At 34.0% G+C, this 13,068-nt stretch overlaps 1 protein-coding gene across 1 annotated transcript; it reads left to right on the forward strand.

Moving 5' to 3' along the window:
* Window positions 1-594: 594 nt before the first annotated feature.
* Window positions 595-9,724, forward strand: LOC129753310 (vitellogenin-3-like). The gene is made up of 2 exons (XM_055749112.1): window positions 595-1,484; window positions 9,455-9,724. Exons 1-2 carry the CDS (start codon window positions 595-597, stop codon window positions 9,711-9,713), a joined length of 1,149 nt encoding a protein of 382 aa, XP_055605087.1. The 3' UTR covers window positions 9,714-9,724.
* Window positions 9,725-13,068: the final 3,344 nt, after the last annotated feature.

Raw genomic sequence — 13,068 nt, forward strand, 5'->3', positions numbered from 1 at the left:
AACTGAGATTTTTGAGGAACCAACTATGTTCTACGAAAATAATAATAAAGTTAACGAAAAAAATCTAAAATTTGAATTAAGAGAATCGATCCATTGTTAACTGAGATACAGCAATGCAAAGCCAAAATTGGGTGACTTTTTTGAAGTAAGAGTTTTTTGTACCGGAAGTTCCGGGATAGCGGCCAAAACTTCCTTTGAACCACCTAAAATTTATACATCCATGGATAGATTTATTCTTGACAATTTCAAATATTATAAAATCAGCGCAATATTTGGAACCTGTCTCAAGTTATAGGCATTCTAAAAAGAGCTCTTTTTCGGGACTTTTTTCATTCGGAATCAGCTACTGGTGATTTCGTAAAATATTTCGACTTTATTTTTCAATATTGAGAAACTAGAATAAATTATCTATATAATGAATTAAAATTCATCGAAATCAGTCAATATTTGCGGCCAGGAGAACGTACGTAAACTGCAGGTCAAATTTATCAAAAATAGATTTGTACGGAAATTTTGCGAACGGCTTTGGAAGGTTAAATAAGATTCGAAGAGAATAATCTTTATTACGGTATCGGCCGTCGTAAGAGTGTGACCATGATTTCGAAAACGATCCTCGCAGTCGCAGCTCTCGTTCTGGTATTTCAAGCTGATTTAACAACATCAATAGATTTTAATAAGGGCATTCTCGGTACCGCTGCGAATGTCGTGCAAGCTCATGTGAATGTCGGTGAAAAGTTGATAACCAATCTACCAGTGCTGATTCCGAGTTTTTCTGAAATCGGTGAATTCGGTAAACAATCTCTTCTGGGGTATCCTTTCGAAGCAGTTGCCCTGGGAATTCACCAGTTCTGTTCGGCTGCCGTGGCCACTAATGGAACCACACCGAGGATTGAACCAGACTTATCACGGATGAGCTACCTCCTGTTGAGTGACCAGGGAAATTTTTCGTTTCCCCTTTCCAACGCAGCTGATCTTTGGAGCAGTCCATATTTCGCCAAGGACTTGAAAACCGTTATTCTCGTAACGGGTTGGCTTTCAACGATAGAGGATCCGAATCTAGCCGTTGATACAATCTATCAAGCATACCGTACGCGAGGCGGAGTTAACTTTGTCGTCATAGATACAGTAGCGCAGCTCAATACGCTCTACTCTTGGTCGGCCTTCAACACTAACAGCCTGGGAGAGTCCTTGGGCGATGGCCTCATTGAGTTGGCCAACTATGTGCCTTTAGAATCGATTCATCTGATCGGGCACAGTTTGGGAGCCCATGTGAGTGGCGCTGCAGGGCGACGCTTTCAGGAGCAGAAAGGAGTCAACTTACCGCGCATCACTGGACTGGATCCGGCCAACCCATGTTTCAATGAAGGCGAAACCCTTTCTGGATTGAGCCGCGGCGATGCTAACCTGGTGGACATCATTCACAGCAATGTACGTGTTCTCGGAAAGCGTGATCCAATAGGGGATATCGACTTCTATCCTAACGGGTAAGTGAATGGTTTAATCCTCTACTGCATACGAACCCATGGGTGCTAAAGTGTTAAAACAGATGAACAGCTCGTATTCAGCTACTGAGTTAAGGTTACTCAAGCGAATTTAAACTAGTTGGACTTTTTTTCGACCTCCAAACGAACTTAAATAATAAAAAAATAACGTTCCTGCCTGCACAATATGTGCTTTTGCCACATTTTTCATCCATTTGCTTTCTTATGGTTCGAAGGTGAACTTAAATTTTCAGCTGAGTAGTGTGGCACGGGCACCCTAGCGTACACGTAAAATTGAAAAAAGTTTTAATTTACCGAGGTGATTTTTTTCCATCCATCTTTCTCGGTAAACTTAACCTTTTCTGATTTACCTTGCATTGTATTCTACGTTTTTTTTTTCATTCACCTAGCAAAAAGATTATTTTTACCTTTTTTTATTAACCTAGCGAAGAGTTCCTTCTTTCTCTTCTCTGTTTGACTCATCTGACTAGCTGGGGAATAATATTAATCCACCGTTCATGGCCTAGAGGATAGCATTCAAGTCTTCTAAGCCAACGGTCATGAGATTGATTCCTAATCACGGCGTACATAGTACAGATTCTGTGGGTTAGTTAAAACATTTGTTAAATTCATGGAAAAAAAAACATTAGACCCATTCCAGCGTGACGTCACAACGTTTGCAAAACCATTTTTTGGTATATTGTATGTAAGTTTTACAGGTCATATCGCACATTGTTAAAAATTGTACATTATAGGGTCAAAATTTAATTCTCTACAATTTGAAACCAAAAGTATTTGTGTAGAATAAATAGTTGACAAAATATAAGCAAAAGGAACCGTGACGTCACAACGCGCCTCTTTTCCCACTTTTCAGTTTTTTTTACAACGCCGCAATTTTCTGCTCTTCTATTTGATCAAATTTCATGAAAATTTCAGGAAAGTATCGATTCATTACAACCAACAAATCACTGTTTTTGATTTTTTCAAATTTTGATTTCAATTTATTTTAGAGCGATTCAGTTTCGTGACGTCACAACGCACGATTTTTTTAAAGCAGGGTTTTGCAAAGCGTTGTGACGTCACGAAATTTTATGGTTAGCTACATGAAATTAATCAAAGTATAATCTTAGAATGAATGCTTGATTTACTTAAAATGCTTAAAAACTTAATAAATAATGTGATTTGGTGATGAAACCGATCCATTTATTCCCAAAAATTAAAAGGAATTAAATCTTAAAGGCCCATATAAGCAGATAAGGTTTGCAACACTGCTCACAACAATTTTATTCGAAGTTTTTTTGTGTGATCATATGAATATTATTTAGGACAAAACTAAAACTAGGAAATATTTATTCGTAAAAGCGTTGAAATGTGTTTCTGAATCTTTTTAATCTTTAATTGCAAAGGAAAGGAAAAATAAATGATAATTTCAAAGCCTTCGATCTTTTCAAAGGTAGTTAATCGACACTAGAGTGCCTAAATCAGCCATCTAATGAAAATCTTTTAAATTGCAAGCTCAAATAGATCCTAGGCCTAACACAAAGTCCAGTGCCAAATTTGGGGATTGGCCCACGGAAATAGAAGGCACAATGAGCCTAAAATTTTTATGGATTTATGAGAAATTGGATTTGGAAGGACATTAAAACCAAGTTATGCACCAATTTCTGAAGTCCCTATCGGCTGATTTGTTTTAATTATAGTCATTCACAAAACTTTCATTATGTCATTATGTTCATCAATAGTTTATCTCAAGATCCCATTTCGACAATGGTTTAGTTAAACAGGTTTTTGAGTTTCAAAAATAAGTTTCTGATGGGTCAAATACAAAAAATACCTGAATGATCGTTAATCGATGCTAATTTTGAGCTGTTTTATGATCACTCTAATCGAAACGCGTTCCTCAGATGAAATATTGTCATAATCAAAGCTTTAAAATACTCAAATTAAAAGAAAAATTGGTTGATAAAGACCTAAATTATTGACGAAACACGTTTTTTTTATCATGTCGAACAAAATCTACATAATTCCATACAAACTTCAGGTGCGTTGCGCAACCCCTTCCCTTAGAATAATCTGACCCAAATTTTGCATGAGACCTTGTGCTAGTACATATTTGAATTTATTTAATTTTGTTATTCAGTACAAAGTCTCTTTTGTGAGATTTTATGTAAACACGATTTGGATTTTCTAGTGACATTTTTTGAGGTGGAAATTTTAATAAGGGCAGTTTTCTATTAAAATTGTTTAATTAATTTTATTAATTAATTTTCTATGAAAAACTTATGAAATTTTTAATAAAAAAATTAATCTGTTAAGTTAACCATGTTCAAAGATTTTTTGAATCTCATTACATTTATTGCATGGAACTTATTTTGTTTGAACATAATGCCAGAAAGAAATAGAAGCTACTAGCGGTGTTTTTCATTCTAACATAGATATATGAAAAACTTGATGTTTTGCAAGATTTTTATTCAAATCACAGATAACTACCTGCTTTATGATTCACGAATATTCTTTTACAAAATCGATGAGGATTTCATTTGTTTGATAGTTTGTTTATTCTTGAATCAAGCGTTTTTAAGCGCTGTTTTATATGTTTTATTAGAAATGTTTAAAAACAACTAAGTTAATGCAAAAAAAATTAGTTTCTTTAAAAACTTGATGATTGAATTCGTTTATTGAAGCACATTGTTGTGTTGAACTTGAATTGAAGAAATACTATCATAGTGTTGAAGTAAAAAGTCTTGAACGTTTTCGAAAAAAAGTAAACAAATTTTCGTGACGTCACAACGCATTCTTTACCCGGGTGCAACTTACAACCTGTTGAACCGATTTTCAATCTAAAAATTGCGTTAAATTCCACTCAAAAAATTTGAAGAGACCTCCAATTTTCGACAATATGTGAAATTTCAGTAAATCATAAATTTAAAAACAGTAGAATTTTCGTGACGTCACAACGCTTAAAATAGATACCTTTATCAACGATTCTAGAGCGTGAACTTTCAGTGACTGTTATTTATCTTATATCATGCTTAAAAAATGGCTTTTCTACCATCATTTTGCAGTAATTTTTTTTGACATAGCTAAATTTTTGACAAAGTTATGTTATAAGTAAAGAATATTTGCAAAAATCAATTTAATTTCATACTAAAATTTTTAAATTTCAACGTTAACATACTCAATTCTAAAAAAAGGTAGCTGAAAATCTTTTATTGGAAAATGACACTCAAGAAATAACCTTTCTAACGCTATGTAATTTATTTTTGGATAATGAAAAATAAAAAACGGTTCTCCAGTTGAGGGGTGCTTGGAATGGGTCATTAGCATTTGTAAAAGATGCTTGAATAGGATTTGATTCGATGTTTCGAAATTTCAAACGCGTTTTTCTCGTTTCGAGCTAACTGCTAGTTTCGCCCTTATGAAATGTTACGCTAGGTATACCGGGATTGCGAGCAGCGATGTCAACCTTCCAGATTTTGTCTGGATCTTCCAGACTTTTTGGACTTCTGCCAGACATTTTTTCAGGTTTCCAGACTTCCAGACTGTTGTCATTTCTTCCAGACAATTACAGACTTTTGGGCTAGAACATAAATTGTTCATAGGAACTATGAATATTCAAAATGGTCATGGTAAATTATGGCAGGAAATGATTAGAATTTAATTATGAATTCAGAAGTGATTGAAAGCTATAAATAATGACAAATGCTTCGAAGTGTTAAATTGAGAGTCAAACAACAGAACATGTAACTGTTAACCGGGCCATAGAATACACAAATGGCATATGCAAATTCGTTGATTCCACGACGATTGTTTGATCTATGCTCGCCCAAACACGAGCCAAACAAATTTCGCGCGAACACAAACGATGGCGAAAACAGCAACAGGAACAACAAAAAAAACACCTCCACCCAGACTGGGGCTAAGTAAATGGCCTGAATTTTGTACAAACAGCACCATACAGCATGCCACAGAGGGTGGTTTGTACAAAATATTTCGATCCCGAGCGATTTTACTCAAACCGTTTGCGCGATCATTCAAACAGTGCCATAAACGATGCAAATCTTATTCACAGAGACGGAATTTCATCAAAATTCATCGAATTTCATCGCATTTGCACAAATGTGGTGTAGTCTATGGCCCGCTTTAGTGACAGAAACCAGTAACAAACGATCAGTGGCTGTCTGCAACATATAAATCTGGCGACCAAAAAAAAAGTAACCACATTCAAAAGAAAGCTATCCAGACTTTTCGGGACATTTCCAGACATTTTTTCAAATACTTCCAGACTTTTTTGAAAAACAGTTGGCAACCCTGATTGCGAGCGCGCCCATCGCCGATACGCGGGCTGAAATTTCATATATTGAGTCTGTTCAATGGAACATAGTCGAAACGGGTCGAAACAAGTATAAATGGCTCGTTGAACATCTACCACCCAAGTAACCATAAGCACTAAAAACTTGCACCAATTCTCCTCTAACTTCAGCTATTGGCGATTTGCAGCAAAGCTATTTCCTATGCAACGCCGACTGGTTGTCACTATTGGAACTAACAAAAGGGTGATGATAGCAGTTTTTCAACATGGCAGTGAATACAGGTTGTTTTCAAAATTATTCTTTTTGCTTAATCTACTTCATCCCGGACAATACCAAAGGTTGAATGATGTAAGAAAATCTTTAATTTACTAGTTCCATTGATTTTTGTTAAGCGTAATAAATGTTTCCTATTTTTTTATCGATAAATCTTATTTGGAAAAATTAGGAACTATTTTAAGCAAGACTGGCATAATGGACGGCGTAACTTCGTTTGCTCATAAGATGGCATGTACATACTTGCAAAGTCGAGACAGTAAAATGAAAGGACAGTATTGCTTGACTTAACCGACATTTACTTTTAATGGTTGAAAATGGGATCCATGCATAGTAAAAGCACAGAGAACTAAAAGCTTAATTTGAAAAAAAATGGGATGTTTTGAAAAATCAATTTAACGTTTTTGGAAACTGAAATTTAACCCCTTTGTGTGTTATTGATGAATTGTTTTCTTTATCAAAATTCTATATCGATGTCGACTGAATATCAAATAACTTTATTGATTAAAATCTTCTTCATTTACTTCTAGCAACTTTTTTTCCTAATCGATATACTTTCAAACACGTTATCTAACAAGCCAAAAACAGAATGTAATGTGTTATTGACAAGAATTCACTTAAATTTGAGCAGCATCCTCCTGGGAAACAGCAGTCAGTTGATGAGAAATCAGTTGATTCAATTGGTTTGGCCGGAGGGTCCATGCAATACCTCTTTCGTTAATTGAATCTGATAAGGCTCAAATTGCACCGAGGTTTTTCTTTTCATCCATGAGTAGTAAGGTTTGTGCGGGTCAACTGCTGGATTTTGAAGACCAGTTGTTCTACAAATTTGCTTTTTAAATTTCCCAGCTTGTTCGCGCTCAACTGCTGCCCAAATTGAATTGCTTCCGGGTTCCACTTCAAAATGTTCCGAAGTAGCTGGCGTAACGTCTGGATTCCAGTGGTTTGGCAAGTAGATTTCCTTTTGATATTATCTGGCAGGGTTCTGTTTATTTGAAGCCTCGCATTGTGGACAGCAAAGTTGTTGTTGAACGGCAGAGGAACCTTTTCCGGGAAACTAAAATTTTCGGAATACGAACACATAAGAGGATTTCAAAATTATGAATAGCTACGTAATACGCATTTTCCTACCAGATTTACTGATTTCTTTCTTAATAATATCACATTTAACACCGAAATTTGTAAACTTTCTTCAATGTTTTCTAAAAATACTACGTGTTTTGACACTTGAGTCCCTATCATCATCATTTTGATCGTAGCACCCTCTGAACGTCGTTTTGAGCTGCAAATCGCCAATAGAGCTTGATTCTGTGCATCATATTAGCCCTGTGAGCCAGGTTTGGCGAAATTAACTGCGGCTTTAGTGCAGAAACTGGTATAACCCTATAAAAGCACTGTGCTATGCTAAGTTGATACTATAGCGTTGGCGGGCAAAATGCTGGGAAAATGCAAATGGCGTCCAAATGAGGTACAACCATGCGGGTAAAAAAAATGGATTTTTGTTTGGCTCCATTTTTCTGCCATGATAATGAATTTGGCTTATTTTGATATTCGCTGATGCATATTAAGGGGATCTCTCGGGTTGAATTTTCTAGATGATTGTTTCTTATTTTTCGGGTGAAGGTGACCTGGAATCGAACTCATGACATTCATGGATCGTACATTTTTCAGTAACTCTGCTTGTGGTCCGCGTTAAATCTTTGAAAAAAAGCTCTACTTGAATCAAACTTTTGGCAACCGGTGCCCATAATTTGCATTTATTCAGCATAAATCAATGGTAATGTGCTTTGGCCTAATGCCACTGTAGTACTTACATAGTGCTAAAAAGCATTAAAGCAAGCTTGAGTAATGCAAATTTAATGCTTAGAAAATATAGCATTTGTCACTCTGATTTAGAGCTATGTTGCTTTTCAAAAGCATTGTGCAAAGCTGATAAAATGCTGGTTGCATTTTAAAAGAGTGGCATAATTCTGAAATGATGCAGCATATGCACTCGAAGGGCTGTTGTAATGCAAAATTGCACTTGATGTGCTGATATAATATCATTTAGCACTTGAATGCTGGTGCAAAGCTATAAAAAGGCAAAGCTTTAGTGCTTATGGATACTTGGGCAGTTGACAGAAACCACACCGAACCCAAATTCACTCTTAAAATACACATGATTTTTCACTTAAAAACAAGGATCCAGTGATTTTCTTCCATTCAAGTGCGACATATACATTTCACTTGGCAGTCACTTAAATTTCAAGTGAATTCATCCACATTCACTTCAGTCGTCACTTGAATTTGAAGTGAGAAAAAATATTCACTTCCACATCACCTGAATTTCAAGTGAATGTCAGGTTGTAATTGTGTTTATTTTCAGAGTTCAAAATTGCAAATTCTAAAGAGCAGCGTTTAAAGCTTATGCTGGATTTGGATTTTCCCAATTCTTCAATAAGCGATTTTGGCGGTAGTTTGTGTTAAACGTGATGTAAGAAAAAGTTATTTAAATGTGTTATCATGTTTCAGCTTGTGGGTTGAACGGGACGGGAATTTCTGGTTTGCAGCAGGGAAGATTTAGAAGTCGCACTATCCGCAGTAACCGATCTGCCTTGGGATTACGATGGAATTTTCCTTTCGCCGTAAATTTATGGAGAAAGCGTAATGTAAGTATTTGGAATCGTAGTGCTGTTCTATAAATGTTCTTTTATTTAAAAACGCGAGAGATAGTGAACTAGAAACTTACTTAGAAACTCAGATAAATTTCACTCCAACGTCATAGTGTAATTCACTTGATAGGTCACTTAAGTGAATTTCACTTGACCCACCACTTAAAATTCAAATGAAATTACGTATGGCGAGAATTTACTACAATTGTCACTTATTTTTTAAGTGAAAATTATTTTGGGTGCAGTTAAAACCGATTTTTACCAATCATTGAACGAAGCTATTGTTGGTTTCGATATGACAACGCTGCGTATATGATAGAAGCTCAAAAGCATCGATGTTGGCAATCACTAGCACAACGGACCTCTATTCTAATATGCCCCTCTAAATGAGTTCATGAGCAATGAAATCGGGATGAATAAGCCAGTGATGCTTAAAATCCCTTGAGAAAAAAAAAAAAAAATGAGCAATGAAATGGATAGAGAAGAATGCCACGAAGTGGTAAATTCCTGGCATAAAAAAATTCGGAACGAATGTGAATGAAAATTTACCCCTGAAACTTCACACTGGCGGTCCTACCAAGAGATTCTTAAGTTTAAAGTAGATCTGACAAGAGCCAATGCGTGCTGTAATTTGTAAACGTACTTCGAAAAGCCGAAAATGCTCTCCCCTACAAGGGAAAAAAGGCCAAAAATGCATACTTTTACCCTTTTTTTCTATATTTTATTTTTTACTCAGATTAAACTCCATCCAACCCGGTTGCTACACGGTCGTGTGCTCGCACAGTCGAGCTTGGGAGTACTACGCAGAGAGCGTTCTGCCGGGGAACGAAGGCAACTTTATTGCGGTCAAATGCAACGGTTTGTCGGCACTGATATCAGGTCTGTGCCGTCGACAAACTGCCACTATGGGTTACAACGTTAGTCGGAACACGAAAGGAAACTTTTTCCTGCGCGTCAACTCTGCTTCTCCCTATGGGAAGAAGAAGAAATTTTGATTTGAAGTGTAGGCGGTCAAATGTTTAAAAATAAAGAATATAAAAACTCGATTATGGTTTCTTATTTTAAAAGTCGTAAAAAATTAGGTTACCTACCTTAGCATGACGGCATCACTTGGTTCAATTCTATACAAAAAGGGTGCGCAACCGTTACTAGTTGGACCAAAAACGAACGAAACTTTCAATATGAGTCAGGCCCGTGCGAAGGACCTGGTCATGGGGGGGGTTTTCAAAATTTAAAATTCATAATCAAGATTTTCAAAGTTTGGAATCATTGCTCTTTCCGGCAAGTCATCAATAAATTATTTAACATGATGTTCCTTATTTTGAGCTAGACATTTGTATATAAAAAAATACTAAGCAATCAAGTTAAAAATATTACATCAATTTTTCAACAAACACAGAAAATGACATAAGAATAATAGAAAAAAAATTCATCAATTTTAACCCAGATTAAAAAGAAACTAAACAGAATTCTAAGATAAATTTTTGACCAGATAAAAGAATAATCATGCTTTGAAATTGTTCAGCAAAACTATAACAATTGTTGTTTATTATTCGTCGAAATTAACATTCCTTTTTTTGCATTTTCAATTGAAGAATAGATTGAAAAATTCCGCTGTAATATTTTTAATTTGAAAAAAATATTTAATCACTATTTGTTTTGTGAAATCTTGATTAGGAAAAAGAGAAAATTTATTCGAAACACATACCTACTTGATGATTAAATTAATTTTGACAAGAAGAAGAATATCAAATTTACTTTAAGAGTACCAGTGATCTAAATCAGAGATAAAATTATTTTTTGTTTCGTCTAGTTATCAACCTAAAAGACTGAAATAGTTCATTTCTGAATTTCACAATTATTACTACATATATTTATAAAATATCATGTTCAATTCATAATTGGAAGCTTTTATTGCAACAGTATAGTTTAGGAAATAGGTGATTTCTTAAATGACCAATAAGAAACTTTTTAAAATAAAAACAAAAAAAAATGAAGTTTTGTCGTAAATATAGTTACCTCAAAGCTATTACTTATTAAATAAATGTTGTGCATAAAAATTCAGCTTTAAAGTTGCTAATTTGAATAAATTCTTTTCATAAATTAAAAAATCATTAACGATTGAAAAGGATTATTCAAAGTAATAAAATAAGTAAAACGCTTATAAATTTTCAAGCGCAAGTTTAATAGTTTGAAATTTCAAGCTCTGAATATTTTGTAGCCGTCAATTGAAAAACTGGGTCCTAGAAAGGACGAAAGATAGAAACTTTGTTTTTCTTTTTAGAAAATTTAGATTATTTAGCTTAAGAACATATTCATTATTAAAAAACAATGAAAAATTTATTTAAACTATTTCAACAGAAATGAAAAATGTTTGACTATAAAAATCGGCAAATTCATGTAAAAATTTGAAATTAGAAAAACTTTAAAATTCGGTTACTTTATTTGAATATTAAAACAAAATTATACATTAAAAAAGATACGTTTCTAGTGTTGATGATATGGAGTTTTTAAGTTTAAAAATCAATCAGTTTTAAGTGAAATCAATCATTGGTAACTAATTCTCTAACAAATCTTCATGAAATTGATAAAAACTGATTCCTTTTTTGTTTTTTATACTTTAATTTATTTAGGAATAATAATAATGATGATGATGATGCATGATTGAAACAAGTTAAACTCTACAGTTTTTATAAACTTGAAATAAATCATTACAAGCAAATCCGACTCTAGTGAAGAAATTTAAAATAGAAAAGATGTTATCTGAATTATATCTGAAAAAAATTTATTTAAATGAAGTAAAGTGAACAAGTAGAAGACTGCTATAACTTTATTCGTTGAAACCAAAATTAGTTGCAATCTAGGGGTAAGTGGATAATTGATTTGAAGCCTTTTTTTAATTTTTTTTTGTTTTGAAGTTTTGTCACAAAAAATCAAGAATGAAATTGATTTTTACCTATTTTCAAAAGTGATTTCAAAAATAAAGCTCTCAAACAAAAACCTTTTATTTGGATTTTGAGCACCAGAATTATTCAAAATCATCTCTTAAATTCTTGGCACCAGGGAAAAAATGTTGAGTAATTTGTCAAAAACTTTTTGGATATGGAGTTTAGGATTTAAAATTGGTTTCTTCAGAAATATTTCATATCAGCAAAAAAATTGGAATGACACTAACCCTTTTTTACAATCAAAATGGTTAGTTATAAAGTCATCGATACTAGTATTTTGTATTTATTTAGCTAAATCAGTTGACTATCATAAGTGTTCAACACCTTTCACTTGGCTACCAACTTGTGATGTGTAAAATTGGTATTCTATGAATGAATTTTGAAGTGCAAATGGTTAGTTTCAAATTTTGAACTTGTATAATTACACTTCTTAATAAAAATCCATTTTAAACACGAGTTAGGGGATTTACGTGTCAAGATTTGAGTTTTAATACCAAATGTATTAACTGAATTACAAATCGATATCTGTAATTGATTGGTTTCAATTCGTGAACGTCATAAAGAGCCGTAAAATGAAATGTCTTAGGGCAGAAACACAGTGCACGCGAGCGAGCGAGCGAGCGATTTTTGAATGAACCTGAAATGAATTTCACGCGAACATTTTTCAGGATCGTTCACAGTGCACGCGACGAACGGGATGCGATTTACACTGAGAAAAAACTTTATGGATAGGAAAGAAAATAATATTTATGTAAATCAATTTATAGAGAATTGAAAGAATAATTTTTAAGAGGTTATTTTTGTTTAAATCGTTATGAAAACATTCGTATGTGACATTCAATTAAAATTTTTAACAGCGTCTTAAAACCATTCAATTATTTTTATTGCCGAATCCACAAACCGGAGTTTTCATCGCTATCAGCGCCGGCGACTTTCACTGACGTCAAATCATGTTGTAACCGTCCATATTTGAACGTTCACTCGTTTATTTTATATTCCTCAATATTCTTAAAATTATAATTAAATTTATGGTGAAAATCACACTTCTACCGAGTTATATAGTTAGGGTAGTTTTAAGAATAAAAAGCCAACCAACAAACTAAAAATGCATTCAAAAATTCACTAAAAATAAAACAAATAAAAATGAAACCAAAAATTCAAAATATAGAAAAAGAAAAGAGTAGGTTGCGGCACAACGTCTTTTTCAAATTTAAACCAACAGTACACTGCTAGGTTTGTAGACAGTAGCAACAACACCACACTCTCCACAAAACACCACAGAACTTCACCAAAGTGGTATAATATTGCCCTATGGTAAAAGTTCATCGAAAAATGGAAAAACGGAGTTGGAAAAAAAAGTGAGACTTCCGCTGATCTTCCACTTCGTTTCGGACCAGCAAGA

The sequence above is a fragment of the Uranotaenia lowii genome, chromosome 3 (assembly GCF_029784155.1).
Source record: "Uranotaenia lowii strain MFRU-FL chromosome 3, ASM2978415v1, whole genome shotgun sequence".
Lineage (NCBI taxonomy): Eukaryota > Metazoa > Arthropoda > Insecta > Diptera > Culicidae > Uranotaenia > Uranotaenia lowii.

Bases quoted from the DNA above. Each gene is read 5' to 3' on its own strand.
- LOC129753310 (XM_055749112.1), top strand. From the start codon at position 595: ATGATTTCGAAAACGATCCTCGCAGTCGCAGCTCTCGTTCTGGTATTT. The intron at 1,485-9,454 runs GTAAGTGAATGG...TTTTTTACTCAG, and splicing joins ATCGACTTCTATCCTAACGG to ATTAAACTCCATCCAACCCG.